General features: G+C 52.2%; 1 protein-coding gene across 3 annotated transcripts; it reads left to right on the top strand.

Moving 5' to 3' along the window:
• Nucleotides 1–289: 289 nt before the first annotated feature.
• On the top strand, nt 290–24062 carry MGAT3 (beta-1,4-mannosyl-glycoprotein 4-beta-N-acetylglucosaminyltransferase). 3 transcript variants are annotated; one of them, XM_055807752.1, is made up of 2 exons: nt 290–545; nt 17329–24062. In XM_055807752.1, exon 2 carries the CDS (start codon nt 17330–17332, stop codon nt 18836–18838), a length of 1509 nt encoding a protein of 502 aa, XP_055663727.1. In that variant the 5' UTR covers nt 290–545; nt 17329; the 3' UTR covers nt 18839–24062. The 3 variants fall into 3 exon arrangements, with proteins under 3 accessions (XP_055663727.1, XP_055663729.1, XP_055663728.1); XM_055807754.1 differs by lacking the exon at nt 290–545 and adding an exon at nt 919–6094; XM_055807753.1 differs by lacking the exon at nt 290–545 and adding an exon at nt 6118–6928.
• The last annotated feature ends 369 nt before the right edge of the window (nt 24063–24431 follow it).

Below are 24431 nucleotides of genomic sequence, written 5' to 3'. Positions count from 1 at the left end.
GCTGCGGGGCGGCACCGCGGCTCCGCCTCGACCCCGCAGCATCCTCGGGGGGCACCGCCTGGCCCGGCGCTCGCTACCGCAGCCCGCTCCGTACAGCACCCTCGGCTCTGCCGCGGGCCGCCGCCCCCCCACAAGGCGCTCCTTTGTGCGAGGAGGCGGGGGGCGGCCGGGCCGGGCCCCGGGGGGGGGGCGGCGGCGGCGGCCCGCGGCGGCGGCGGCCCGGGGGGCGGGCGGGCGCGCCGGGGGAGGAGACAGGCGGGGAGGGCGGCACAAAAGGGGCTGCTGCAGCCCTGCCCGCCGCTGCCGGCGGGGCTCGGCGCGGCATCGCGGCGCAGCGCATCCTTTCCCGCGGCCGGGAGGAGGTGCCGGGCCGCTCCGCTCCGCGGCGGAGAAGGAGGAAGGCGGCGGGGGGCTGCGGGCTCGCCTCGCCTCGCTTCGCCGCGGCCGGCGCCGAGCCATGCCGGGGGGCGGCGGGCGGGCCGGGGGCGAGCGGCAGCCTCGCCCCGCCGGGGGCCCGGCGGGCACCGACGCTGCGCCGGCCGGGGGTGAGTGAGCGGGCGGGCGGCGGGGCTGGGCCGGCGGGGGGCGGCGCGCACCCCCTCCCCGGTGGAGCTGCCCCGGGGCTGCGGGCGCTGCGGGCAGCGGCGGCGGGACCCCCCTCCCCTTCCCCGTCCGTCCCCCACCCGCCGCTGCCGCCACCTGCAAGTTGTGCGTCGGCCCCGGGGGTGCGGCGTCATTCCCTGCGGGCACTGTCAAAGAGGCTTCCCCCGCCGAGCCCCCACCTTCCCGCTCCTTATTTATTTATATTAGTGTTATTTTTTTCTTAGTCTCCCCCCTTCCTTCCCCCCCCCCCCCCCCCCCCCAATAATCCCGGCATCCCCTGCTAGGGGGAGCATCGGCGGTGGGGAGGAGGGAGGCGATGCTGCCAAGCCCCTTGCCGGGTGCGGGCTCGCCGGGGATGGAGGCACCCTCCGGCCGGGGCACTGCAGCGGAGGCCCATCTGCTGCCCGTGCTCGGCAGGCGAGGAGGGCACGGGCTGGGGATGCGTGCCAAGCCTGCAGCAAGCGAGAAGGAGTAACAGGAGTGTGCGCGTGGGAGGGAAAACATACATACAAATAGATCCGTATGATCATCAAACGTCCCCTCTCCCCCTGCTCTGTCTCCATGTCAGGTTGCTGTAATCCCCCCGTTGGGGGCTGGCTGCAAAGAGACGTGGGCAGCCAAGTTCTCCCTGCTCATGCAGGGCTGTCAGGTCGCTGCTGGGCTGGAAATAGATGTATGTCCTGCTGGAGTGGCACAGGCTGGCGGAGCTCTGTCCTTGTTGGAGTTTAGCTCCCTGGGTGAGCATGACAAGGGTGATGGGGAACATGGCATCTGCTGCAGCTCTAGGCTTCCTGAGACAGCTCAGCAAGGGAGGGAGTGCAGAGCGGGATGGAGAGAGGCTCCCCTTGGTGCCTCAGCCTGTGGTTTTCCTCTGGGTATTTCTGCAGGCTGCGGTTCCCGGAGCCCTGCCTGTTTCCCAGAGCTGAAGCTGGGGTCTCGCACGCCTCCTTCCACCCTAAGGCGCAGCTTGGGTCAGGAGAGAGCCTGCCCTGTCTCCAGCACACAGCGTGGGTGCCGAGCGCCTCCCCTCCCAGAGAATGGCCCTCCAGTTAACTCCAAATCCCTCCCCTTGAGTGGGAAGTTCAAGCCCGTGAAAACATGCAGTGGCACCATTGCTAACAAGTATGACTTGAGTCACTGGGATCCCCCAGCCCCGTGCGAACAGTTTCAAACTCCCACCTAACTCCTGCCCTCGTCTCCCCACCCCCTGCAATGTGTGAGTCTGCAGGAACTTTTCAGGACCCCTCCCCGAAGGGTGGCTCTCGTGCTCGGTAGATCCCACGTGCAGAAAGGGTGTTACAGTTGAGCTGGAGCCTGTGATTTAGGGAACACTTGCAAGCCCTTGTTGCTGAAGCCTGGTTGCTGCCAGCTCCTCTGAGAAGAGCTGAAATCAAGCAGGACCTGCCATTGCTTGAGCCTCAGACAGCAGAGAGGCATCTCAGAGGGGAGGGAGAACTGTGGGCTCCCCAGCACATCTCCAGTTTCTAAAGCCCCCAGTAAAAACAGCTATAGCACCTGCGCTGGTTTTTCAGCCTCAGTAGTAGTGCTGGGAACATGTCCTCCAAGCTGGGTGGAAGAGCGGTCTTTTGAGCTATTCCTGGGGAGCCTCCAGGCTCCCTGTAGTGTTATAAAGCAAGCTTTGAATGAAAGCCATTGAGATCTGCAGAAGAGGAGTGAAGCTTCAACTCTGCCACTGCATGTCATAAAAGTCCCTCAGAGATTTATAGCTTCTGTATACCCTTGGGTGATTTTGCAGTAGTGGTAAGAAATCCACTGCAAGGTATAACATTCCCTCCCTGGGAGGACTCTGTTGCACCTCCGTAGCTTGTTTATTAATGCCCTGGATCTGGCAATTAGATCCTTGGGAGAAGGAAAGGACTCAGGCTAGGTGCAGGTGAGTTTTCTTGCTCTGTTCCTAATGTGGTGGCCCAGCTGCTGCCTTTCATGCCGGCACACCTTTGGTCCTAGGTGCTGTTGAGGCTTACGTCCATCAGAGGTGCCCAGAATGTGGGGGACCGTTTCCAAACTGGGTTCAGGGGCTGAGCTGCTACCTGCCTCCCTCCCTGCAAATGCTGATAAGATGGGGAAGAGTTGCCTGCGTGGCCCGCAGGGGTTGCCTTAGCAAGGAGGTCAAGAAGAGGAGATGGGAAATAGTGTGTGTATTTGCATGGATGTTAGCTTCAGGGGGTGCTCCTAGCTGTAAACACTTACCTAGAGTACTTGTGCCCAACACAAGGCAGGGATAGCTGGTCTGGAGTGTTGCTGGGGTGCTCTGTGCTCACAGAGCCTGCTTAACCTAGGCCAGGTGCACGACAGCAAGCACAGATACACTTGGTGTGTTTGCCTGGGGAGCGTACCTATGAAGTTTGTGTGCTTGTGCGTTTCTCATATGCCTTGTGTTTACCTTTCTCCTCCTTCTCCCACGCACGACTGGTTAAGTATGGTGTGACTTTGTGGCCTGCCAGATTGGTGTCACGTGCTTATTGCATGTCTTTTAAGGGATGCTTGTGTGACAAACATAGGTGGGTGGTTGCTGGGTACACATAGCAATGCACACAGGTCCTGCTGGGTGTGCTTACCGTGGAACGCATGTACTTTTCTAGAGTTTCTGCCCGCAATAAAGGTGGTGTGCATAAACAGCTGTGGGTACAGCAGTTGTCAGAACAGTGCGCTTAGATGTTATTGTGCGTGCTCAGTGTGTGAAGGACACCTTGGGACAGAGAAGTTTCTGCCTGTGCCCCTCCCTTGCTTTGACCTGTCAGCAAGCACAGATAAATGCTGTCTCATGACAGGGTTCAGAGCAGAGTTTTTGGCTTGCTGTGTCTGAGCTTCCTCCTATCTTGAGAATAGCATCTTTAAGGTGCACCAGCTATCACATATTGATGTCTTCCCCCTGGTCCCTGCATTGGATCATAAAGGTGGAGGAAGGAAGTGGGGGAATTTGATGATGGATAGATGGGGCAAGCTGGGCCAGCATTCATTCCTAAAGGCTGATTAGGTTTTAGGTGGAGTTAGTTGCTCTAAAATGAGCCCTTTGTACATTGTTAGAATCTGTGACCCAATCAGTGGGATGTAGCTCGAGGAGGTGGTGCTAACGAAGGCTGGTACAGCTGACGATAACTCTGGCAGAGAGGGAGGCAGAGGGGTACTGACTGGCACAAGATCTTCACATCTTTAGGTCAGTGTAAGGTGCCTCAAACAGCTGGTTCATGTTACCAGCCCTGACTGTAGAAGAGAGTGGCTAGTTGTCCCTGCCTGCATTTCCCTATCACCCATCAGTTCTGCAACAAAAGGTCAGGCTGCATTGCATTTGCCCTGACAACAGGATGGCATCTTGTGGTATTGCAACAAAGTGTTACAGTGGGATCTGAAATTTGGGGAAGGTGGGCACATGGGGCAGTGCAATACAAGGGGACATAGGGGTATGTTTGAGGAATGCTCACTGTTCCCCACCCTGGATGTTCTTGGAAGGGTGATGACATCTGCAGTGCACACATGGAGTGTGCTGTCAGGTCAGTGCTGCAGGCTGGCCTTGAGGAGCATTGGCAGAGCTGCGTGAAGGGGGAAAGCTTGGTATCGTGGGCAGCTCCAGGTCAGGTTTGGGGTGTTTTGATAAGAGTTAGGAGAGTGTGTGGTTGGGACTGGACTGTGCCATAGTAGCGATGCTGTGTGGGGTGCCAGGACCAGCAGCTTGTCCTAGGGACCAGGGCGTAGTTGCAGCCACATTGCTGCTGAGTTCCCCCTTCTGAAGGAGGTGGGAGGAGATGCCTTTTGCTGGAGCAGCCATGTAGGGTGCACAAGAGCATTCCATGTTTCTCCCTGTGAAATGGACTCTGGTTGCAGCTCTCAGGAAGGCAGAAAGATGGTTTCTTTACTTTCCTTTTCAGAATTCTTTGCGCTCCCTGCTGTGCAAACCCTTTACTTCCTTCAGGCTCCTCCTGAAGCACAACAGGTACCTCCTGCTCTTCAAACCCCTGAACACCTGGGACAGGGCAGGTGTACTTCCGTGCTCAGAAACTTGCCCGGTGGAGCTGATGGGTGAAAGGGAGTGCAGCACTGCACTCTGAGCTTGCTTTCATCGGGTAGGCTGAGGGAAGCAGCAGCATGAAGGGAACTGGCTGCCTTACAAAAAGTCAGGGCTTGTTCTTGAGCCATGATCTAGGAAGTGATTATTCCCTGCTTTAGGATAGCAAAAGTTACCCGAGCTGCTCGCTGTGGGGGCCTTGGCCTTTCATAATGAAATAACACCCCTACCAGGTTGGATAGGCAGCTTGATGAGATCAGTTAATGTTCCCTGTTTCCCCAGCTAGGTGAGTGGCGAGGCCTGTGTCTAAATAGGGTTCTCCCCCCACCCCCAAAAAAAATCGGCCATGGCTGTGGGGTGTGACCAAACTGAGCTCTGCCAGCAGTCTTTTTCAGCATGTAATGCAAAAGCTGCAAGCAGCAGGAGAGGTGGGTATGGCTGTCCAGGGGGAGAGAGGCAGTGGGGGCAGCTCCTCTTTCTGAGGATCATCTGAGTCTTTGCATTTTATGACAAGGTTTCTCTCCAAGGGCCTTGAAGCAACCCATAAAGCTGCTTTTAATTAGGCCAGCCCACCCCCTTACCTGGAGTAGAAAAGTCTCTCTCCCATTTCCCACCCAGGGAAACTGAGGTGTGGAGCAAGGTGGCGATGTGCCTGTTGGTGCACACAGAGGCTCCGCAGGAGAGCAGCAACTGAAGCACAGCACTTCCATTCTTCCTTCACCGCCGGCTGTCTTGGAAATCCCAGAGAACAGCCGGGTGTGGGTGCTGTGCCAGGGGTTATCGATAACTTTCTAGTCACTGCTTGGATCCTGTTGCCCTTTTCACTGCAGATATCGCCTTGTTCTTGATCTGCCGCCTAATCTATAATCCCGGCTCCCTGCTGCCTTTCCCTTGGAGTGCTGTTTTCCCCTTGGTGTGTAAATCCTTACAGGCTGGGCCAGGGTTAGCAAGGAGAATCAAACTGTCATCTGTTTAAGGCTTTGGGGTAAATTTTATCTTGGGATATTGCTGACTGTGTCTTGCATGATACCAAAGCTGCAGCAAGCAGATTTGAAGCATACCGAAAGACTAATGCAAATTAGACCCGCTGCATAACGGCTTCAGCAGCTGTGAAACCTGCGATCTAAACGCAGGTATCTGCTACGCTGACTTTATCTGAGTTAGGATCCCCTGTTTTGGCATGCAGATACTGGAACTGAACAAAAAGCAAGAGAGGCAGTATGGCAAAGAGGCATGAAAGGAAGTCTCTCTCCTGGATGCTGAGCCCTTTAAGAAAGAAGGGGAAGGTAAACTAGAGCCCTGAGATTTTAAGCTGGTTTTGCTGAGGCTGAAGAGAGGGCTATGGCAGCACTTTCAATTCCTGCTTCCTCTGGCTGGGCAGCAGGGGAGAAGGAGGAGGACGGAGGCCTGCGCAGACTGAGCATGTTGGGCACAGACCGATGGCAGAGGCGGCGGGAGCTGGGGAAGGTAGGGCTTGGGGAGACGCGTTTGCCTGTGCAGAGGCTGAGAGCAGGGGGTGCTCCCTGTGTGCGAGGAGGTGCTGTGTTTGTGGAGCTGGTGGTGCGAGGGCTGGCTCAGAAGCAGAGTAAAGGGCAGGGTAAATCAGGAGAACGGTGCCCTGAGGTGATCAGCGTGAGCTGCACGCTGTTGTTGAGTGACCCCGTTGCTGAGGGAAACCTCGGTGGCCCCGATGCTCAGGGAGGCAGTATCTCCCAAAGGCAAAGGAGCGAAAAGCAGACTGCAATTCTCTCTGCGTTCAGTTCGGCCTTCCCTGTACGATATTTGTGCTAGTGTAAAAGTGTTCCTCCTTTCCTGCCTCTGGAGTGTTTTCTCCTTCCCACCTGCCCCAGTAATCCTCGCCTCCGCGCCTGGCTGTGCCGGTGCTGCCCGGCTGCGGCTCTCCCCAGCTCCCCGCGGCCAATGTACCGAGCAGCCCTGCTTGAAGGGGACACGATCTTGCTGCTTGGTCTCCTGGGGCTGTGTGAGGTCTCTGGGGAACAGGTGGGTTAAAGGAATTGCTGTTCCCCTATCAGCCCCGTGTCCTCAGATACCTCCTGTCATGCTGTTGCTTGGTGCAGGCCTGACTTAGCAAGTGGCTGCTGTGCTCTCAGATATGTTCTGTTGGCGCAGAGCCTCTGTGGCCTCAAAATCCCTATCTAGCAGCAACTTCTGGAGCAAGGGTTGACCACACCTGCATTCAGCTTGGCCAGAGGGATGATGGGATTGCTTTTGCATAATTTAGCAGTCTCTTGAATTATTTATAGTGCAGTTGTGCTCTGGAACAGAGTCTTCTTGCTTCCCGTGAGTGCTGGGGTGGGAGGGGGGGGGGGGGGGGGGGGGGGAGGGAAGGGAAGGGGAGTTTGTCAGGCATCCAGAGTCTATCACTTAGTGATGAGGAAGTGCTGTAGGTTTCCTTTCTGCCTGTATTTATTCACGTATGCCTCTGCAGCTGAACTGCCCTGAAAATCCAGTTTGGGTTTCTACATCACTCAGGTGTGTGGTACTGTGGAGCATCTCTGTGGCTTGGAACTGTGAGAGGTTCCTGTGTTTGGACCCTTGTCTTTGCAGTAAAGAGATGATGTCAAGCTGGAGACAGGGAATCGGGTGCTTGGATATGGTGCCTGACTCGGTTACAGTGCTGTACTGTGGGTCTGAAGCAGGGATCATTGGGACTGTTTTTTAAAATACTCAGATGCTTGAGAGCATTTTTTCTTTCAAAGGCCCATCTTGTCCTGCCAAAGTATTTTTTTAGCTTTAGCATGATATGGTCCATTGGACTTTACAAGAAATCATAAGAACCTGAAGACTTGAAAGATCAGGTGGTTGAGCAGCAAACTGTGCAGCTGAAATTCCCATCGTTTCTCAGTAATTAAACCCTGAAGAGCAACCAGTTGAGGGCAGAGGGAGACCGGGGCAGCTTTTTACTGGCTCTTGCAGCAGAAGAGCATCATGAAGATGAGCTGGGTGGGCTGAGCACCCCCACCAGCTACCTATGAGCTTAATACACTATGCCCCTCTGCCTCACTATGGCAGGTTGCTGTACCATGCAGATGGGCTGTCCCACTCCTGCCTGTCTTGTCTTGGTGACTTCAACATGACGATAGCTCCCTGCCCTGCACATTCTTCTTGTTCACCACCAATTTTTGTGGTGTGCTTACACAGTTTTTGTCTTCCTCTTCTCCTTCCTTTTTGACCTGGCTGTGGCAGCTGACTTCTCAGAAACAGAGTTCAATATAAATGTTTGTGTTATTAAAGACCTGGAAGGGAAGGGAAAGGGCTGAGGGTGGAGAGAGAAAGGAACTTGGCCTGTAATCAAGCGATTGTGGCAGTAAACTGCTCTACTTAACAGTACAGTAGACAGAAATGCTCAGCTTCCCTGTTTTTATCTGCACAGTGTCAGTTTGTGGCTTTTGCGTTTGGGGAAGAGCTGGCTGGACAATTTCCAGATGTCCCTTGGACAAGTAATGCTGTCCCACCTGGCCCTGGCCTGGTTCTTGGGTTCTTCAGCCTGAAACAAAACTCATTCTTTCATTGAATGGTTTTAGCTCTTGTCAGGGATGTTGGCAACTGGCTAAATGCAAAGTTCTTCCTCATCTTTCTCAAGGAATAAGGCAATCTAAGGCAAGAATGTGAAGACAAATGGTCCCAAGACCTCTGTGATGTCCAGGGCAGCATTTGGTTTCACTAATTTCTCCCTCTTTGCCTATAGACCTGCTCCCATTTCTCTCCCCTTGGTTTAATCTGGAGATCAGGGTACTGCTTTGCTTAGTGAAAGGGTATGTTTGTGCAGAAGAAGTAAACATATTGTTGAGACCCAGGCCTGCTGCAATGCCTGTAAACAAGATCCAGCCGTCTGTGGGAGGCAGAAGAGAGATTTATGTGACCCTGAGTTAAGTGCATTAGGAGGCTTTTGATTTCATTCTGGGAAACTGCCCCTTTTTGTTGTACCATATGCCTGTTACCGGCATAGAGCTGTTGCTGAAGATTTGATTTGTGTGGATTTAATCCGAGGGGCTGTGATGCTGCAATCAGAAGGATAACATAAGCAGGGGGTTGTCTCTGCAAGCCGGAGGTGCTTTGCAGAGCCCCTGAGCCCATGCCCTTTGTCCACCCCAGAGGTGGGAGTACGGGCTGATTTACTTCTGCCTTGGGGCAGGGCACTGAAGAGCTCTCTGCCCATCAGCACTTTCTTTCTGAAAATAATAACAAAGTGAAGTGGCAGCAGGGGATCCAGACGGCACTGTGTCGAGGTCTTGCCTAAGTCTTGAAAGAGGAAATGAAGAACAAAGGCAGAAGAGACAAATAAATAAGGGTCTGTTCTTGGTCCAAGAAAAATTCCCATGGGCTCGTGTAACAGTCTCAGCAAGACGTGACACTCCCAGGGCTGGAGTTAGTTTTTGAGAAATAAAAGGAAAGGGGAAAGAGGTGACAGAATAAGGAGCAGGGGGTCGGGGATGGGGAGGAGAGAAGGAGGGAGAGACACCCTAGAGAAATGTCTCAGGATGGAGTCAGGTTTCTCCAGCTGTTCCTGGTGAAGAGGGGTTAATGCTCTTTGCATGGGATTGGCTGGTCACCAGAAATTCAGGGAAGAGGGGGATCCGGGGGCTGCCAAGAGGGACCCCTGTGGCCTGAAAGGAGGGGAGGAGGGGAAGGAAGAGGCTGGGAACTGCTCTTCCAAACAGTAATAGATCGGCTACTGTGGGAAAGTGAGCACACTGCCAAACCCCAAGTGGTTGGTGATGGATGGGGGAGGAAGGAGGGCGGGGATGGAGGGCCAGCTCTTCTCCGTGGCCGCTAGGATCTTGCTGCTGTTCCATGGCCTCTCTTTATTTATTGTCTTCCTGGGGTTTAATCACTCCCCCCCCCCTTGATCCGTCTTGGAGAGCTTTTATCCCCGGGATGCACAAACAACTGCCACCCGCTTCAAAAATAGCTGGAGGCAGCGTGGTTTCTGCCTGCCTGCGTGGGTCTGTGCACAGTACCCATCACCATGGCATCAAGTGCTTCTTGCCTCCTTCCTCTAACTGCCTCGCTCTGAGCCCACAGGGCACCCACCTCACCTTCCTCTGGGCTCTTCAGCCTGCATCTCCCTGTTGCTTGGGCTGTTAGTTCCCAGGAACTTTCCTGCTTTCCTTTGCACAGGGCTTATGTTCATAGTCTGGCACGTGTCTGTCATGTGGTCTTCACCCATGGACCCTCAGCTATGAGGGTAACCAGTAATCTTGACTGCTTGTCTTGGTGCTGTTCTGAGGATTTGTGATTTGTACTCCACTTTCTTGGCATACATGGACTGCCTGCCAGGATCTGCTTTGAAGGCAGTTACCTGCTGCTGCTTCTTCCAGATCCCGTCTTGAGATTTTCTCCGTCCCTGATGCTGCTGGGAGGAGTTAGTGGGCTCATGGTCATTGAATTGGGGGCCTTGTTGGAGACTTGGTTAGATGAACAGCGCTTTAAAAAGCCCTGTAACTTTGAGTGACTGAGGTTGTATCTACATGATACCACAGTTTGGGTGAGAAGTGAGCTGGTGAAATAGTTTAGAAAGTTTCTGCTGGTCAGCTGCTTGTTCTCATGCCTAGGCGTTTTCTTAAAAGTTTATTTTTAACCCAGTTAGATCTGCTGCTGATTTAGCTTTCCAAAGCAGACTTTCATACAATTGACAACTTGAATTCGTACAACTGGGGGGTGGTGAGCTGTGAAGGTGGTGAGGGAGGGAGGAGAACCTATGAAACAACAGCCTGTGTTACCACATGCCTCACTGGAGGTCTCTGAAAGCATGATTTTCTTTTATCATCAGACAAAATGTTTTTTCCCTGTCCCTCTCTGTAAGATACTGAGGCTAGATGGGAGTTCTTGCATGCTGCTTTGATTACCCCATGGCCTGTCTGAGGGCGTAAGTTGCTTCTTTGTGTGGCTTTGTCCCTTTTTCCTTTCCTTCCTCGTCTCATGATGGAACATTCTTTCCCTGTAAGATAACCAAAGTCAAGAAGTGATAGAACTAGCCAACTCAATTTTGCCCTGCTGTAATAGTTGCACTGTTGAAGCAGTGAGCAGCCGCAGTACTGTATCTGGCTGGGAGAATGTCCTTGCATCCTTGGTGTGCATGTGTGTACTGCAGAGTGCAGTGAGCAGTGCCTCAGCTCACCCTCTGATGTCCTGAAAGCCCCGAGCTTGGAGCCAAGTGGTGACGCAATCTCCAGGGCCATCACAGCAGTCTTCATGGAACCAGCTGTTTTGAGGAGGCAGTAGGCAGGACTGAGGAAGAGTTCTTCCAGGATATCAGGTGTAAACGAAGGAGAGAAGATAGAAGAGCCACTTGTCCTTCAGTGGAAAGAGCACTTAGATTAGTGGTGCTAAGGAATGAAAACTGTGGCTTCTGAGAATGTCTGACAGATCAGAGTATGCTGAGGCATCTCTGGAACCATGGGAATTCTTATGGTGAGACTGGCTTTATCTGGGAGGCGATTAGTTATGAGGGAGCCCAGTACAGCTGAAGGATACAAAAAAGACTATTTGATAGATTCCAGTGGAGTTGGAAATCTAGCTTGAAGTTTTCTTTATCATGCAGTACTGTACCCTTGTGATGTTCAAGTACTTCTTGGATAAAATTAAACTGGTGTCTTTTAGGCCGTTATTGGGCTTCAGTAGAGTCTTCTCTGAGAAGTTCTTCTTTTAAACTGGGGGCTGGAGAATTATGTAATTATGCTGCTATTAGTATTATGGTTGTTACAGTAGGAACAATCTGTTCAAGTGGAAGGTTTTATAATGGACTCTGAAGGTGTTCAGATGCTGGTCTATTCTGCTGACTTCTGGAAGATCAGTCTTGAGCCAAAATCCTGTCAACAAGGACCACTTTATCTCCAGGTCCCTTGTGTTATGTACAGAGGGTCAAAAGCTGCTTTGTCCCAGAGTGTGCAGCTATCTTGCTGTGGCTGGAGATGTGGCATCTAAAATAACCAAGGCTTAGTCCACCAAAGAGCAGGACAGGACACTTGAGAGAAGAGTCGAAACAGTGACAGCCTGTGGAAAGTGTGGAGTCCAAAGGTACTGTGCTTCCAGGAGATGAAGTAGTGAGCAGCCACAGTACTTAAAAAGCTGGAGGCTTTGTATTGCATCCATCTTAGTTTCTGTATGCAGCAGATTGTAGCTACTGGCACAGAGCATTTGGGTTTCCTACAATAAAGCATAGGAGAAGACACCTGTTTTCTTTTTGACCACAGATATTACTGGTCAGTTGAGGCCTGGTAAGGTCTCGCACACGATCTGGAGGCTTGTGGTTGACATGTGCATCATGTGTCTGCCTCCACTGGGAAGGGGAAGGCAATGCCTGTGTTTCTCAGCTGTGCTCTCCTCTCACTGCTCCCTGGCCAACCTCACCTTAGCCTTGTGTAGATTCACCCTTTAGCTGTCTCCCCCCCCCGCTTCCATCCAGTTTTCTTCGTGGGTTGTTGACACCCATGAATGGTGTGTAGATGGCAGCTCTGGAAGTCAAATGGATGCTATGGTGGCACGCTGTTGAGTGGTCACCTTATCTCTGTTCGCCTCCCTGTTGAAAGGGAGGGAAGATGCTTAGGGCAGAGCCTCACTCTCCATTAGCCTGACCTTACTTGAAGAGTAACTGTGCTGGATGGCTTGCTCCAGCTGGTTCTGCTGGCAGCAAGTCAGTGGCACTTTGTGGTCAGTTGCCTTGAAGCTACAAAGGAAATGCGTAGCGTGAGGTATTGCTGTATTGCATTAGTGCAGTGGGCAGCAGCTCTTGATGAAGGTTGTGGAAGAATGTTTTATTTGGTCCTTGAAACTTGAACGGAAGCCAATATGGACCTGCTTGCACTCAAACTGCCTTGTACTGTGACTGTCAGAACTTCCTGCTGACCACCTTCTAGCTTGCACTCCCTGAAAACACCGTGGCATCCTTCATGTCAGAGATGCTGAGCCCTAGCTACCTTCTGGTACGTCCCACTTCTCTCCTGTGCAGCTTTGTAATATAATATTCTTTTCCTATCCTTAAGCAAAGTGTGATCCTTTTGTCCCTGGGCTAGTCACGTTTTCGTTGTAGACAAATAGTAGGTTTTATAGCTTCTCCTTACTGCTGTAGGTGTTTGCAGGATAAGTAACATGAGATTTTAGTGTTTTGAGGTACTGTGACCCCAATGCATGTTGTGATTCCTGTTCCCTATGGATGACGGGTAGAGCTAGTATTTCGGAAGTGTGGAGCCTGTTCGTTGCTTCTAGCTGGAGCAGAGAAGTGAGTTTGGCCCTCAGTGTGGAGTGGGGGATGGAAGTCATGCTGGATTTTAATCTGCCATGTGAAAGTGATTCCAATTTGAATTGTTGCTTTGTGTTGAAGTGTCTGAGTGATGGGCAAATATGTTACTGCATGGGTGTTACGGGATAACTTTAGGCAGAGGAGATGAGCATCACTGTATTAAGGGTAAAACCACAAGCGGCTACACTGACTTGTCCCCCACAGCAGCTTTTCTTCTGTAACTGTGGGAGAGGTCTAGGGAGTCTTAAGTCCCATGCCCTAAAGAGATGGAGTGTGGGGCAGCAGGCATCCAGTGGCTTCTTGCCAGTGTCCTCCAGAAGAGAACATTAGGACTGGTTAACTGCCAGCTCTTAGTGGTGTGTATCTTTGGCTCCTTGAAAAATCAGGATGTGATTTCAGGATGGTATAAATCAACTGGCCACTTGATATAATGGCAAAGTAAAACAGTAACAGGAGCCTGGGGATAACTCATATACATACCGCTTCCAGCTTTCCTCCTTCTCTGAAAGCCCTTCTCCTGCATGGTTGAGACATAACTTCAAGCAAGGAGATATCAAAGGGATCCCTTACAAAAAGAAGCTTTCAGCTTGTCTTGCCAAGACTGAATGTTGGAAGCAGTTTATAACTGCATGTTCCCTAAAGAGCTTTGTCTTAATGGAGCTGACCGTCCATACTCCTGGCTTTTTCTTCTACTTGAACATTAAAGCTTTTCTTGCTGTTGTTTTTAACCTGACAGCAACTTGATCACTCTCCCTGAGATCAAGTTGACTCTTTTCCCCTTCTCACTCAAAACTGTCAGAAGGGAAAAACCTCTTCTTGCTGTTTTCTATGTTTCTGGTAATTGATGGCTGCTTTGTGGCAGAGTAGCTGGGCTCTTTTATGACAAGCAGAGATGCCTCCCTGACTGGTACCTCCTTTCTCATTTCCACCACATGTAAACGTTCTGGATGGGGAAGGTGGGTAATACAGTCTTCCTTCCCTGCTGGCCTCTGTCTCCAATTAGCTACTGCGCAGACATATCTTTCACTGCATTGCTGATCAGACGTTGTGGGAAGGGCTATGTGACTGATGGTCTTTAGCATCTGGGCCCACCCAAGACTGCATGACTGCTCTCCAGTCCTTGGCAGGGGAATCCCTGGCATGTGAGAATGGAGGTGGTTGTGGGGGAAGAGGTTTTGAGGAGGACACAGCCTGCTGCATTGCTTCCCTCCTTTTAGGAGGAGATGGGAAATGTGCTCTTGTTCCCACTCCCTAACAAAGGCAACCGAGCAGTGGAAAAACTGCTTCCTGGGACATGTCAGCAGCAAAACAGCAGAGGGTACTGCAGGGCCAGCTTGCTTGGGCAGAGCTGCAGGGCAGGGCTGTGCAAGCCCAGGCCAGGCTGCAGCAGCGGGAGGCAGCGCAGCTGTGCACGGGCTGAGCCTTGCCCGGGGGGTGAGGAGCTGCAGAGCCGTGTGCTGAGCCTGACAGATACTGATGTATGCAAATGTCAAGTGAGGAAAATATGCCGTACTTCCTAAAACCATGTGTTCTGCTATGCTGAGATGGCACACCACATCCCAGAAAGTGAAGCGGTTTGAATGTCAAGAGTTACAACCTTTGTCTGCGAATTTACTGTAGCATGTGGAACATCAAAGCCATCTGGGAAGAAGATGATGATGTGCCTTGTGTGACTCCTTCAGCAGCTGCCCTCTGTCCTGGGCCAGCCCAAAGCTGGCTGCCCTGCATTTGTGTGTCCTGTAGGAACTGGAGTGAAATCAGCATTACCTGGCAACCGCTGGGATTGCTTTATTGAAGCAGGCCAGGCATTCATCTCACCCAGGTTTCAGTGTTTGAGGGAGCAACCTGATGTCTGGAGGTAATGCCTTGGAGAAAGGGCAGGACACCTGACTGGAGAAAGCTGTACTCATTTACCAGTGAGGGACGCTTTCTCCTGACAGCCAGTTGCTACCAATTTAGTGTTTTCAGCTTTTTTGTGCCCTTCTCTTCCCCACAGTTCAAGAGGGAACAAAAACTGGTGACATGCAAGGAAAAGGCACTAGAGTCCTCTACCTTGCAAGTGATCTCGCTGCTCTATCAAGACATTAATGGACCCTTAAGACCCCCCCCCCCCCAAAAAAAAAAAATCTGGACACAATGGGGGCTCTTGGGGGGTTTCTTCAGCCCCTTGTTTTGCCCCCACAAAGAAAGCTTGATGGCAAGCCCGAAGATGGTCCTTCATGGCTTTGAACAGAACATCCAGCCCCGTCACGGCTAGGCCACCACAAAGATGGTTGCTCACCAGCTGGGCTATGACCAGGCATATGAGGTTGGGCTGTGGAGCCCTGGCAGGTGGGTGGAGGAGGTGAGGGCCTGCCCTGGTGTGGACCCCTGAGGACAGCCACCATTTCCTCCTTCCCAGCCCACGGGACAAGATGGCATCCTGGGGGCACAGAAAACCAGGACCTGGCCCCTCTGCGGGCCTGTGTCATGTCATAGTACCTGAAAAACCCCTGTAATACACATTAATGAATAGGATCAAGCTATCTCTTATTTTTCTTGAGTTTTTTTCTTTTATTTTTTTTCTCCCGTGGCATTGCTTTAACTTTTCTACCAGCTTCAGACTTGCAGTCTTCCCCTTCAGAGCTTGACATGGGACTCCTCACTGCGCCACCCGAGCATGGGGGATGGCATCAGTGGACAGTGGTTCTCACTTAAAAAGGTGACCGCAAAGTGTCCAAAAATGCTTGTTGCTGAGCTGTAAGGTATAACTGCAGACAACCCCTCTACCAAAGTCAGTATCCGAGCCATCTGTAGAGCGCTGAATATGTTTTCCTTTGGGCAGTTGCCATCTGTCTGAATGCTTTATGGCTTTTCACTTCAGTATTAAATTCTCTCCAAGTTAATCAGTAAACATGCTTCGCTGTATTTTGCTTAATACCCTCTGAACCAGCGGGAGTGGGCTGGGTGCTTCATCCCCCTGCTCCCACATGATGTGTCGGCTGTGGGGAGCCCCAGTGCAGGGCAGTGGGACAGCCCCTGTGTGGGGCTGGTGGCGTGGGGCAGCTCCCCTGTGCCTCCCAGGGGGGAGGGCTGCCTCCTGGAAAGGCGTTGCTGGCACCATTGCGTGCTGGGTGGAGAGTTTATAAGTGATGGCACAGCGTCTGTGGTGCGTCTCAGGAACTTTGGCCCTGGCAGGAGGCAGGGTGCGGAGAGCTGCCACGGGCGAGCGTGCTGCGCAGGGGGCACAGCGGTGCAGGTGCATGCATGGGGCTCCAAGGGGGGCTCTGCCTCTTCACCTGCTGCTGCACGGGGGGTTTCATGCTCCAGGGAGGACTGCCTGTGCGTTGTAAAGGGCTTTTGGGTGACCTTGTTTCCCCATGCACCTTCACCCCAACCTTCCTTTCCCTAAACAGCAGGTGAGCACCTTTTCTGCTTTTCTTTGGCAAAGCATTGGTTGAGCTTATTTTTTTCTTTCTTTTTTCCACCCCCATTCCCCCCACACCCTGTCCTTTGTAGTCTTCAATCACTTCTCCATGCCTGAGCTGGAGGAGGGGAGATGCTGTAGGGAGAGGATGAAGGCAATATTTTGCACTTGGAGAGAAGGGCTCTGCGCCGCTGGCTTGACACAGATCTGTCATGATGGCACAGTATTACTAGCGGAGACAGCCAAGCGTTTATTTTAGCCACCTGATCCAGGTGCAAAACACCTCAGCATCTCGTCCACAGAAAACAAAAAGCAAAGGGCAACATTTGGAGATACAGGGGACGTGAGAGGGAGGGGAGAAGAGTGAAAGTGAGATAATCTTAATTTTATTCTTTTCTCCTGTTCCCTGTGTGAATTTGGCTAACCTTTCCTAGGAAAAAAGGTGGGGTTTAGGGTGCCTGTTGAGCAAACACTTGAAAAGATCTGAGCAGCGTAGGTTCTGGCTCTGGCAGCCTGGCTAATGATCTTCGTCCTTTAGAACTGCCTCTCTTGCACCATTCATGTTTCAGCTGTGTACCCCTTACTCTTGCCTTGTCTGTCCTGCTCTCTGCTCTCTCTTCATCTGCCCTCAACCCTCTGGTGATGCAGGGCCTGGGGAGACCTATGTTAATTTTGTTTCCATCAATAAATGGGGACAAATCTATGAAGTGTGGTGACTTCACTAGATCATTAATCATCGTTCTGGATTTCCCATCTTTCTATCCTGTTGCCATTGCCTTTCTTGTCTTTGTGAGTTTATAAGACTGTGACTGATCTAGAAGAGGTTCAGCTTGGTGTAACCCACCCAAGACAAAACGCCCAGTTCAGATGGCAGGGGGTGGGGGGAGTAGTTCTTGGACTCAAGTCTTGGAAGTTGCATGCTGAATTTGGACCAGCTGTCTGCCACCCCCAGCCTGGCTTTCTACCGGTGGTAAACTTTTTGCACCTCAGTAACTATTGAATGTGACTTTCCTTTTCATGGCTTTTCCACAGGATGAAGATGAGACGCCATAAGCTCTTTCTGACTCTCTGCATGGCTGGTCTCTGCCTCATCTCCTTCTTGCACTTCCTCAAGGCCCTTTCCTATGTCACCTTCCCCCGGGAGCTGGCTTCACTTAGTCCCAACCTTGTCTCCAGTTTCTTTTGGAACAATGCCCCTGTCACACCTCAGGTCAGCCCTGAGCCAGGGGGTGCAGAGTTCCTCCGCACACCCCTGTACTCCCACTCCCCCTTGCTCCAGCCCTTGCCCCCCAGCAGAGCCAGTGAAGAGCTGCACAAAGTCGAGTTTGTGCTGCCAGAAGACACAACAGAATATTTTGTTCGTACCAAAGCCGGTGGCATTTGCTTTAAACCAGGCACCAAGGTGTTGGAGAAGCCACCTGTGGGAGGGCGGCTGGAGGAGCGAGCGGATGGCGCAGCCTCGGGGCGGCCGGCTCGCAAGCCGCTGAGTGCCAGTGGGACCAAGCGGCGCAAGTGGGTGGAGTGCGTGTGCTTGCCGGGCTGGCACGGCCCCAGCTGCGGGGTCCCCACTGTGGTCCAGTACTCCAACCTGCCCACCAAGGACCGCCTTGTGCCACGGGAGATCCCCCGGCGGGTCATCAATGCTATCAACGTCAACCATGAGTTTGACCTATTGGATGTCCGCTTCCACGAGCTGGGAGACGTGGTGGACGCCTTCGTGGTGTGCGAGTCGAATTTCACAGCCTATGGAGAGCCACGACCCCTCAAGTTCCGTGAGATGCTCCTCAACGGCTCCTTCGACTACATCCGCCACAAGGTGCTCTACGTCTTCCTGGACCACTTCCCCCCCGGCGGCCGCCAGGACGGCTGGATCGCTGACGATTACCTGCGCACCTTTCTCACCCGGGATGGCATCTCTCGCCTCCGCAACCTGCGCCCAGATGATGTCTTCATCATTGATGATGCTGATGAGATCCCGGCCCGTGATGGTGTGCTCTTCCTCAAGCTCTACGATGGCTGGACGGAGCCCTTTGCCTTTCACATGCGCAAGTCGCTCTATGGCTTCTTCTGGAAGCAGCCAGGCACCTTGGAGGTGGTCTCAGGCTGCACCATGGGGATGCTCCAGGCTGTCTATGCTACCGACGGGATCCGTCTGCGGCGGCGTGAGTACTACACCATGCCTGGCTTTCGGCAGTATGAGAACAGCACAGGACACATCCTGGTGCAGTGGTCGCTGGGCAGCCCCCTCCACTTTGCTGGCTGGCACTGCTCCTGGTGTTTCACCCCAGAGGGGATCTACTTCAAACTGGTGTCGGCCCAGAATGGGGACTTCCCCCGCTGGGGTGACTATGAGGATAAACGAGACCTCAACTATATCCGGGAGCTGATCCGGACTGGTGGCTGGTTCGATGGTACTACGCAGGAGTATCCCCCTGCCGACCCCAAGGAGCAGATGTATGCTCCCAAGTACCTGCTCAAGAATTACCAGCGGTTCCGCTACTTGTTGGAGAACCCTTACCGAAAAGCAGAGAGCACTGGGTGAGGCCACTGGGGCTCACATGGGAAATCAGAACTTCACAACAAAGGGAAGGAGTCGGGTGTTTTCATCTGTTCTTTTTCTTTTTTGTTTTCTTTGGTTCTGGGTGGGGTGTACCATTTCTCCAGGATCTCTGCCTTCCCTCCCTTCCTTCTCTTCTTCCCTTCATCCAGGGTGATGTCTGGGGATGTGAATTTCTTGGTAACGGGAAGGGAGGCCTGGGCAGGAGGAGGAGAGATGTTTGGGACCTACTCTGGCAGTAGCATAAAGACTGTCTTGCATTTCCCGGACCTCTTCTGCTGGCTGGAGAGAATCTCTGCAGCCAGCTGGTGGATTTTCCTCCGGGGGAGGCCGGGAGGGTCCCATGGGGAGAGAGGGCAGCTGTTCCCATCCTTTGTGGATTGGAGCAAGCACAGATGTGAGTCTGGGCTATTCAGTGAGCGTGTGAGTCAGCAGGCACAAACTGATGCGAGTGGTCACGTGTGCAGATGTGTGTCACAGGCATTTTTTTGGATGAGTGAATGTGCAAAAGCATCTCAGTATGCGTTTATTTTTTGTATACCTCTATATTCAGAGTATTTTGGGGAAGGGAAATCCTTTGCTTCCAAGGTGTTCTCCCCAACATGCAGCCTCGTCCCACAGGCTTAATGCATCTGTCCTGGGCTGTATCTTGTCCTGATGCTCTACCAATCCTGGAGCAGACAGATGGGAAGCAGAGGAGAAAGCAGATTTATTTTTTTTTTTAAACTCCTTTTTCACCCCTGCCCCCACAACACTGCATTGGCTTGGCCCACAGAAGCTGAAGCATCTTCCCTGCAGTACATGCTTCTATTGGAGCTGGGGTGAGCTGCAGGGTACTTAATCAGATGGTGGGAGTGTACGTTTACAAGTGCATGGTTTCCTATGTGCATGAGTGCTAACATGCATGGTTTTGGTATGCACGTGGGCGTTTGATACCAGTATTGGTATATTGGGGGGGGGAAGGGGACATAGTTGGGCTTAGGGGTGTGTGTGCTTTCAGGAAATGGTGGTATCCAGAAGTTGTGGTCTCTGTCTTGGCATGGATGACTTTTTGGGGAATTCATAGGAAAGGGCCAGGGAGAGCACTGGCTCTGCATAGCACTGTTGCGTGCTTCTGTGGCTGCCTCTGCAACACTGCAGGCTCTGTTTGTTGCAGGGTCGCTGCTTACATGTGCTGGCCATTTCATCTTGCTGTAAGGTAAAAGGGAAAGGAGAAGGGCAAAGCTCTGAGTCAGCAGTGGGTGTTATGGAGAAACACAAAGCCTGTCAAAGGCACAGGATCCGTCTGCTCTTAGGGTGTGAGGGAGCTCATGGAGAAAGAGGGCATAGGCAGACTTTCCCGGGGACCAAGAGGCTGTTTTGGGACAATCGTGCCATCCAGAGAGCATGTGCAGCCTGGGCTGTGCAGACAGGACTGTGCAGAGGAGAGGGAATCTACAGCACTAGTTGCAGCTGGTTGGGCCAGTGTCTGCTCAGAGTTTGCCAGTGATGGGTGGTCAGGATCTGGCCCATCTTATTGGTTCAGCTCATTGAGGACGCAGATCCTCATCTCCACCCATACCGCCCTTCCTTAGCAGATGGCTTGATGGAGTGCCCGGAGCCTGGGCTGTAGTGGGCAGAGGGTGAAAAACATGGTGAAGTTGCTCTGTTAGCCTTGCAGTGGAAAGACTGGCTCATGTTCCAAGCATAGTAGTGAAGATCATACAGAGGAGGAGGAGGAAAATGATGGCATAAGGAAGAGTGACCCTGACATCGGGAGTGCTGTGTTGAAGCAGGAGGGTTTCCATTGCCATTAAGTCATTCCATCAGGGTCCGTATTCCTGTGCTGTCCAACCTATTCCCAGCCTTGTGCCTCATTCCCATCTCTGTATATCTTTCTTTAGCCCTCCTATCCACATCTCTAGAGAAGTAAAAAACATCGACAATAACTTGATTGCCTAATAAGACTGAGACTGGAACAGAATAAAGATGAACATTCTTTTTCTGATCAAACTGAGCTTAGCTTCTTCCACACCTAAGCCATAATGCCTGCTTAGAAGAACTGAAGGACTTTGATTTAAAAAAAAAAAAAAAAAAAAAGGCGTTCTCACTTCTGCTGTGTCTTCCCCACAGGTAGAAAAGTCCCATTTGGGAACCTAGTGGAGGGAGGAGGAGCTCTGGTAGGCAGAATGCTCTTCCCCCAAAGGGAATCTGTGGCTCTTCTAAGTGCAGGTTTGTTGATGCAGCAGGACGGAGTCTTGTCGCAGTCACAGGGTCCTTGTGCCAGATCGCTGCATGGAGGTCTTCGGTGTACAGGGATTATAGAGAAATGGGGATCCAGCTGAGAGGAGGAGTCTGCTTTGAGCAAGATGAGAGCGGTAGCACTGAGGCTGCAGCACAAGGGGGACATGCTTTCCCCAGGGGCAGCCAGAGGAGAGCAGGTGTGTCAGCTCGTGGGATTCAGTAGCAGAAAAGTATGGAAGGAAGAATCTGTTTTTCATTTTTACTCTTGGAGGGAGCCTAAGATCTAATCTCAGACCTTTGGCTTTGCCTTATCTTTGTGACAAGAACACAAGGCCAGTGCCAGGCCTTGCTGAAGACAGGAAAGACAAGTCAGTCCGTGCATGGGTGCTTTGGCAGCAGCAGAGCCCCGTGAAGCAGGGGCTAAAGTGCATGTGTGCTAGGGCTGCACCTTGTTATCTTCTACAGTGGGAGCAGCCTCTCCTCTGGTACCAGCCCTTCTCATGCATGGGCATCCTGGGGGATTTTTAGTGCACTGCAAGTCACGTTTTCACTGCTGGGTATGGCCCTTGGCTTGGGAGTTTCAGATGAGCCCACAGCTGCAATATCTGGATCTCCTGTTCCTGAAGTGTACAGCCTGTTACCTTCGCTCCTCTCTCATCCACTGTTTGTTCCATCATTCTCCACCTCTCCCTCTGAATTGCCTCTCCCTTCTGCCCCCTTGGGCAGAAGCAGAAGGTCTTGCTGGAACAGTAGTGCTGGGTCTTTTCTGCAGGACTCTGGCCTTGTTCTCCTGGACTTACTTCCTTACTCTTAGAAAATTAAATTTAAAACAGACTTCTGTTGTGGTGGGAGGAAGGGGCTTTACAGATGAAATGCGTTCTTTTTTGTTTCTCAGGAATTGTTTAAACATTTTTTGATTTAAGGCCAAACCAGTCAATGCTTCTGTCTAATTTGTCTGGCTAACCCTGTGTTTATTATCCTTAGGGGCTAGAGTGCTTGTCATTAAAAATCATCCTCCTTGTTCCTGGAGGGGACGAGGACTAGCAAGCTGACTTGTGCAGAGTGATTTCCCAAGGTGGTGGGTTGCCCTCTGTCCAGCCTTGCGTGTGCTGCTGTGCCAGGGCCTTGGTGGCCAGCCACCCTCCCAGACCACCTCCATGGGAGGGACCGCAAAAGCATGTGGGGGTGTGGAGTGGCAAGAGGCAGAGGAGGAGGCAGGTTTGGATCAGATCCTCATTTCCTAGTGCTGAACTCTGAGGTGAGTGTTGAGGCTCCTTTATCTTGTCTGAATCAAGTCCTGAGGTTTGAGGAGGCATAGGGCTAAAAACCCCTGGGCTGGAACTGGGATCAGGCCACCAGAGCCCAAGTCTGTTGGTTGCTGCAGCCGTGAGCAGCGAAGCCATGTGCCCGCTGCCTGTGGGAGCGAAGCTGTCCAGTGGAGAGAGAGAAAGCATTGCCAGACTTTCCCTGCAGCCTTCTTCAGCTCTGTGTTTTTTCTGCCCCAGCACCTTTCCACCTTCTAATTAATTGGTGCAAAGGAGGACCGGATAGTAGGTGAGGCAGCGTGTGGCATTGCCAAGCCTTGCTCTTCGCTTTCTGTCTGCCCATACCTGTTATTGACTTTCTGTGTGCCTCCCACCTAAAAATGGGATTGTGTGCCCCTGCAGGGCTTTGGACTGGGGAACGCGTCGTCTTCCTTGACTGCAGGTGAAGGGAAGGACATGGGCTTTGGTGACCTGCAGCAGGTGAACTTGCTGAAGCAGAGGGAACCGCGCAGGTCAGCCATCTCAGCCCCTCCGGAGGACTGGGGGTAATGCTGTACCCAAGTGATGGACAGAAAAGATGAAGTGGTTTTGTGCCTGTGTGGTTGGTAATGAAGGGTGACATGCTCAAGTCCACTCTTGCTGTTGCTTTCTCTCCCTGTGTCCTGCTGAAGTGTTCGCTGTCACGCAGCTCAGGCCAGCCTGCTCTTCATGTCTCTGTGGCAGGTGAAAAGGGGGACCTTGTGGCCTCCAGGTAACATAAGAGTCAGGATGGAGGGAGAGCGTCGGAGCAGAATAGGTATTTGTTCCCCTCCACCCCCCTTGGTGTATCCTTGTGGGACAGTAGTGTGTTTTCCCCTGTTGAACAGCCCCTGGGTCTGCCCCTGTCTCCCAGCTCCTGCCAGCAATCTCCGTGGCTGCTATGCCTCTGCACTGTGAAGACACGTGTCCGGGGTCACTCCTGGTCCGATTAGTGAACACTGGTGATGAAGAGGGAAGGGATGGCTCATCCTGGCTTCACTGACCTCAAACCTTGGTGAGAAAGGAGGGAAGTGAATGGGAGAATGGATCCTGAATCCCTCCACCGTTGTGTGCCGTGCCCCCCCCTCCCCCAACCTCCCTTCGGATTTCATTGGACAAACTTGCTGTTATTATGGAAAGGGAGGGGGAGCTGGAGGTAAGGGGGTGGCAGGAGGGGCTCAGATCCAGCGCCAAGAAAGAAGAGCTGTTTCTAATGCAATACACTGACATTTAAAGCTTTGGGGACTATAGATAACAGATTAAGAAGGGATCTGAAGTAATCTGAGACTAAGATTTCAAACCACTGTTTTTTCCTTCCTGTACGGATGGGATGATGATGTAGTATCATCCTGGAGGTGGTCCATCAGCACTTCTGAGCCTGGGGTCCACCTGGACCTATTGGTGGTGTTGCCCCTGGGGCAGCCCCAGAACACCCTGCTTTGGCAAAAGAATGCGTGGACTTGCCAAAAATAAAATAAAATAAAAAAAATTTAAAAAAGGAAAAATAAGAGTGTCTGCAAAGCTCCTTTCCACTCTGTAATTTATAAAGAGCAAGTAATAATGAACTTTTTGTAAGGATAAATCAAATGTACATTCTGAAATCATTTTCTCTGTAAATGATTGGATTTCATTTCACCCTTAAAGGGATGCTTAAAAGGAGGAGATAATAATAAAAAAATTTACAAAGTATGAAAGGAAACCAAGGGTGTGTGTGTGGCAGCTTTTATTTCTGATCGCCGGGCAAAGGGGCCACTGGAAAACAGATGAGGGAAATTGCTTCCCACCTTGGCAGACTGTGTTCCTGGGAAGGGAGATGGAGGGGGAGCCTTGGGTGGTTTGGGGAATGATTCCTGATTTTGTGGGCCCAGGTCAGATTAGGTGACTATGAGCACATGAAGGCACACAAGCAGGTAATGATGGCTGCCGGCCGAGTAGTTCTCAGAAGAGCTGGTGGATGTAGGAACCAGCATCACTGCTCCTTAAATGGTCCCTTGTCACCACCTTCCCTCCCTTGGATGCACCCACTTTTTCAAATAAAGCTGTGGAAAACCCTGGAGCCCCAAATTACACCT

This window comes from Falco peregrinus, chromosome 6 (assembly GCF_023634155.1).
Source record: "Falco peregrinus isolate bFalPer1 chromosome 6, bFalPer1.pri, whole genome shotgun sequence".
NCBI classification, from domain to species: Eukaryota; Metazoa; Chordata; class Aves; order Falconiformes; family Falconidae; genus Falco; species Falco peregrinus.
Note: the sequence above shows the minus strand (reverse complement) of the source record. Positions and strands in the feature narration are given on the sequence as shown.

Bases quoted from the DNA above. Each gene is read 5' to 3' on its own strand.
- MGAT3 (XM_055807752.1), top strand. From the start codon at position 17,330: ATGAAGATGAGACGCCATAAGCTCTTTCTGACTCTCTGCATGGCTGGT.